The following is a 4024-nucleotide window of genomic DNA, read 5'->3' as shown; positions in this document are numbered from 1 at the left end:
TGACGTGTGGCTGTGCTTTATAAAGGAAAGATGCGCAGAAACGTGCGTACGTATGGTTTTATAAATCTGAATTTTTTTGGCGTACACCATTTTCACCTTTTGGCCGTACGTTCACTTTTAGTATGGTTTCCACGCAATCCTTTATAAATCTGACCCCAGAAGTCTACCTCATACCTGCCAACTCCTGCTGACATCATGAGGAACACCTGTTCAGGTTAACCAGGAGCTGTGGACTGAAGCAGTTATAGGGGGGTACAGGAGGATACTCTCCTAGAAACCTTTCTCTTTTAGTAAAAGATTTACTCAGATCTGAATTTTCAGCCATTTGAAGAGAATTAGACTAAATTCTTGGGATTAATTTATTAAAACGAGATCAAATCAGTATTTTATGAAGAACGCGCTGCAGGTGGTGAAGGGTCTGACCTTGGGGGGCAGCTGTTGTTGGATAGCAGGTCGCTGCAGCCACCTTCCTGCCTTCAGCTTTCTGCTTGTCGTAGATTTCACACTCAGCCAGCAACATCTCGTAGCCCTGACAGCGCACGCTGACGCAGCTGCTGGGTAGATCTTGGTTGCGGCTGTTGGCCAAAAGGGTGTCGTAGTCCATGGTGTGTGTAGCTGCTGCGCCCCTGCACACATGCATCACCAGTTAATTATTAGTTTAATGTTGATATTAGTGTTTCAGAGCCATATCTCCTCACAGTGTGTGTGTCTGTGCCTTGCAGGCTACGTTAGCAGCAGCCATGTCCCACAGCTCGCCACACAGCAGCAGCTGATCTCCACCTCCAGCTCCATCAGGAAGAAAGATCCTGATCAGGCCTGAGTCTGAGTCCATGGAGCTGTGGAACGTTTTAGAATCTGAAGGAAAGGAAACATCATTTATAAAAAGAAACAAAACAAACATCACAAAACTGTGAATGTGTCTGCGTTAACAAACCTTTACAGTTTTCTCCAAAATGAGAGAAAAGAGGTTGATTGTTGCGGCAGGAGGCGGCCATCGCCTGAGAGACAGATCAGAGGATGCTGAGAGTGAGTGTGGAGGAAGGAAACTGAATAATGAAAAAATGTATGAGCCCYATGGATAGCCCTTCATCAGAGCTAAACAACAACAAAAATCTGAAGCTCCTACGTTGAACAGTTTTTGAGTTATAAGCATTTTTGCATGTCCTGACACCCCCTTTTTAGATGGAGCCCGCTCCTCAAATATGGGGTCTATCATAAAACCATTGGCTGGTGCAGTGTAGGTCAGACTCATCTACGTTCCTGTCAAATTTCACGCGGCTCGGTGCAGCTGTTTCCATGCTACAGTTGACTGGAAATCTTGAAAATAAATAAATAAATAACCTGTCAATCAAAAAGCAGACTTGTGATTCGCTGCTTGTTCGGGGCGAACAGACTTCAGTCCGACTGCAGGAAAAACACTGAATTTCTTTTATTTCTGAGTCTCCAACACGACTCTAAGATTAGAAACTAAATTTAAACAGAATCAGCCGATCAGTTTTAGGATCAACACCTGGATCAGGTACCTGGCAGTAGGATCTGTAGTTCTTGCGGTTCAGCCCACAGACTGGTTTCAGACCCTCTAAGGGGCACAGGTAGGGGGGTTTACAGCTGCACTGTCCATCGATGCATCGCTGCCATGGAGGACAGAAGACCAGGTCACACGAGGCCCGGGTCAGCCTGATGAAGAGAAACCAGCAGCTTAATACAGCTGAAGTAAACAGAATCAGCAACAAACACCTGAAAGAGCCTCAGATAGTCTGAAGGACCAACAACCTCAGGAAAATACGATCACAACAAATAAAAGATACATGAAAATGTTTTTACACTTCAGCATCCCTTACATGTGGAGTCCCGCAGGGTTCTATTCTGGGGTCACTTTTATTTTCATTAAGCCTGCTTCCATTGGGTCTGTTATAAGGAAGCAGGGRCTTTCATTTCATTGTTACGCCGATGATTGTCAGGTTTATATAGGCCTCTGAGATGTACAAATACTTCGAAAAATCCTTTTTTAACAACCTGAGTTGTTGTTTATTCAACTTGTTTTCTGTTTGTTTTGAAAATCTCTGCGTTTTATGTGTTGTTTATGATAGTTGGTGTAAAATGTGAAGCACTTTGGTCAACTGCTGTTGTTTTAAATGGACATCGACACAAAAGCAGATACTTTTTGTTCAGACACTCCTGTGAACCCAGAAACTCATCGTCTGCTTCGGGGGTGGTGGTGGGTTTCTGTCCGACCTGCTGGATCTGCTGCTCTAAGCGTGGTGGTGGCGGGTCTCTCTTTGGTGGACTTGACTGTGGGAAAGACCAGAAGATCTCAGAATGATCTAAATGTTTAAACCATAAAAACCTTTAGTTTTAAAAAGATTTGACATTTTTTACTCAGAGGAGAAACTCAGCTCTACTGAAACTGCTTTTATTTTCAGTCCAGAACAAACTGAAGCAGGACTGAACTGGACCCGACTCTGTTTGTTGAAGAAATGTCAACAAGAGTTCAGAAAGGTTTACTGTAAATCAGCTTGAAAGGGACACTTCCAGTAACCAATGTTCATTAACATAAGATAAAGAAAAAATGTCAAATCTTTTTAAATTAATGGACATTAATGGTCCTGCTGGGGTCCATCAGGGTCCACATGTGGCCCCTCTTTGACTGCATCATGGGCCAACTGTGAAATATTTCATCCTAAAAACCAACCATCAGTAATTTTAACTAAACAAAATAAACTAATGCTCAACATTTTAGATTTATTTTGTATTTGAATCAGCTGTTTTCAGAAACCAGAATATGCAAACATTTCATTTCACAAAGTGAAACTTCCACCTTTTTAAGCCAAATAAGCATAAAAAATGCTGACTCACCGTTTCAGAGCGGAGGATGAGAAGAAACAGCAAGAAAAGAGACTCAGGTGTCATCCTGAGCAACAGATTTAATCAAACTAAAATAAAAACAGATTAAAGAGAGTAAAATGTCTCCATGAGACAAAAGCAGCAGATTCAGTGTTTCTCTGAGGACGGTCTGATATCTGCTGTTTGCTGATGTCATCAATCATTAGCTCCAGTCCATGAGTCCTGATGAGTCCACATGAGTCCACATGAGCCCACATGAGTCCACATGAGTCCACATGAGTCCACGGTCTGTGGTCCTGATTGATCCTGGATTTAAAGGCAGGAAAATCCAGACTTCTGTCATCACAAACATGTTGGTGTATCAGGTTCTTTACCGACTCAGATTCACAGGTTCTGTTTCCTTTCTGTCTGCAGCTGTTTTCATTTTAACATTTGTCTGATTGTTGAGAGAATCGAATGGAGCCTGAGTTTAATAAAAAATAAAAGTCCTGATCATCAGTTTGAAGCTGTTTCCTGTCTGACCCTCAGGATCAACAACATGACGGACAGAAGAGTTCAAGTTCAACACTGAATCAATAAAAACATTTCAAAATCAGTGCAGAAACTTTTACAAACAACGAGACATTTTATGTGTGACGAACTGTGCAAAAGTCCTGAGCAAACCCTTCAGGGTTTAGATTTTGTTTTGAAGAAGCCGGAGCTTTGTAAATGATCTGCATTAGTTTTAATTAAATCATTACTGGAACTGCAGCTCGCTGTGAAACATGAATTTAAACGTTCAAAAATCTGTGAGATAAATTTTACCAACTTTATTTGTAAAGCACTTTAAACACCGACAGGACCAAAGTGCTGCACACCGTCATAAAATAGAAAAATAAAAGTAGTAATCAAATAAAACACAGATAAAAACACAATAAAACAAAGTCACAAGTCAAACATKCCCGATTGACTAAAGTTGTCTGAAACTCCTCTCAAGGCTAGACTTTTACTTTGAAAGTTTTTCACTTGATCAGATATTTATAAATCAGCCTTACTCAGGCTTACTTTTTAGTTTGCATTTCTGCCTGTTTGTCTCATTTAAAAAACACTCTCAAACAAATTTCACCAAATTAAAATAATTTATTAAAATCCAGATTTTTCCAACAGTTTGTTTACAAACCAGAATGAATCAACTTTATTT

At 40.8% G+C, this 4024-nt stretch overlaps 1 protein-coding gene across 1 annotated transcript in view; it reads right to left on the bottom strand.

Annotated features, from left to right (window-relative positions):
- Positions 1–3025, bottom strand: part of cfi (complement factor I) — a gene marked incomplete at its 3' end in the record, with an annotated part of 9478 nt that extends 6453 nt beyond the window's left edge. Inside the window, 6 exon segments of the mRNA XM_014029052.1 lie at positions 424–626; positions 699–855; positions 935–998; positions 1524–1677; positions 2162–2292; positions 2857–3025. Coding sequence (XP_013884506.1) covers positions 424–626; positions 699–855; positions 935–998; positions 1524–1677; positions 2162–2292; positions 2857–2910 — 763 coding nt within the window.
- Between the last annotated feature and the right edge of the window lie 999 nt (positions 3026–4024).

The sequence above is a fragment of the Austrofundulus limnaeus genome, unplaced genomic scaffold (genome assembly GCF_001266775.1).
Source record: "Austrofundulus limnaeus strain Quisiro unplaced genomic scaffold, Austrofundulus_limnaeus-1.0 Scaffold846, whole genome shotgun sequence".
In the NCBI taxonomy this organism is placed as follows: domain Eukaryota; kingdom Metazoa; phylum Chordata; class Actinopteri; order Cyprinodontiformes; family Rivulidae; genus Austrofundulus; species Austrofundulus limnaeus.
The sequence above is the reverse complement of the archived record's forward strand: the minus strand, read 5'-3'. Positions and strand labels throughout refer to the sequence as shown.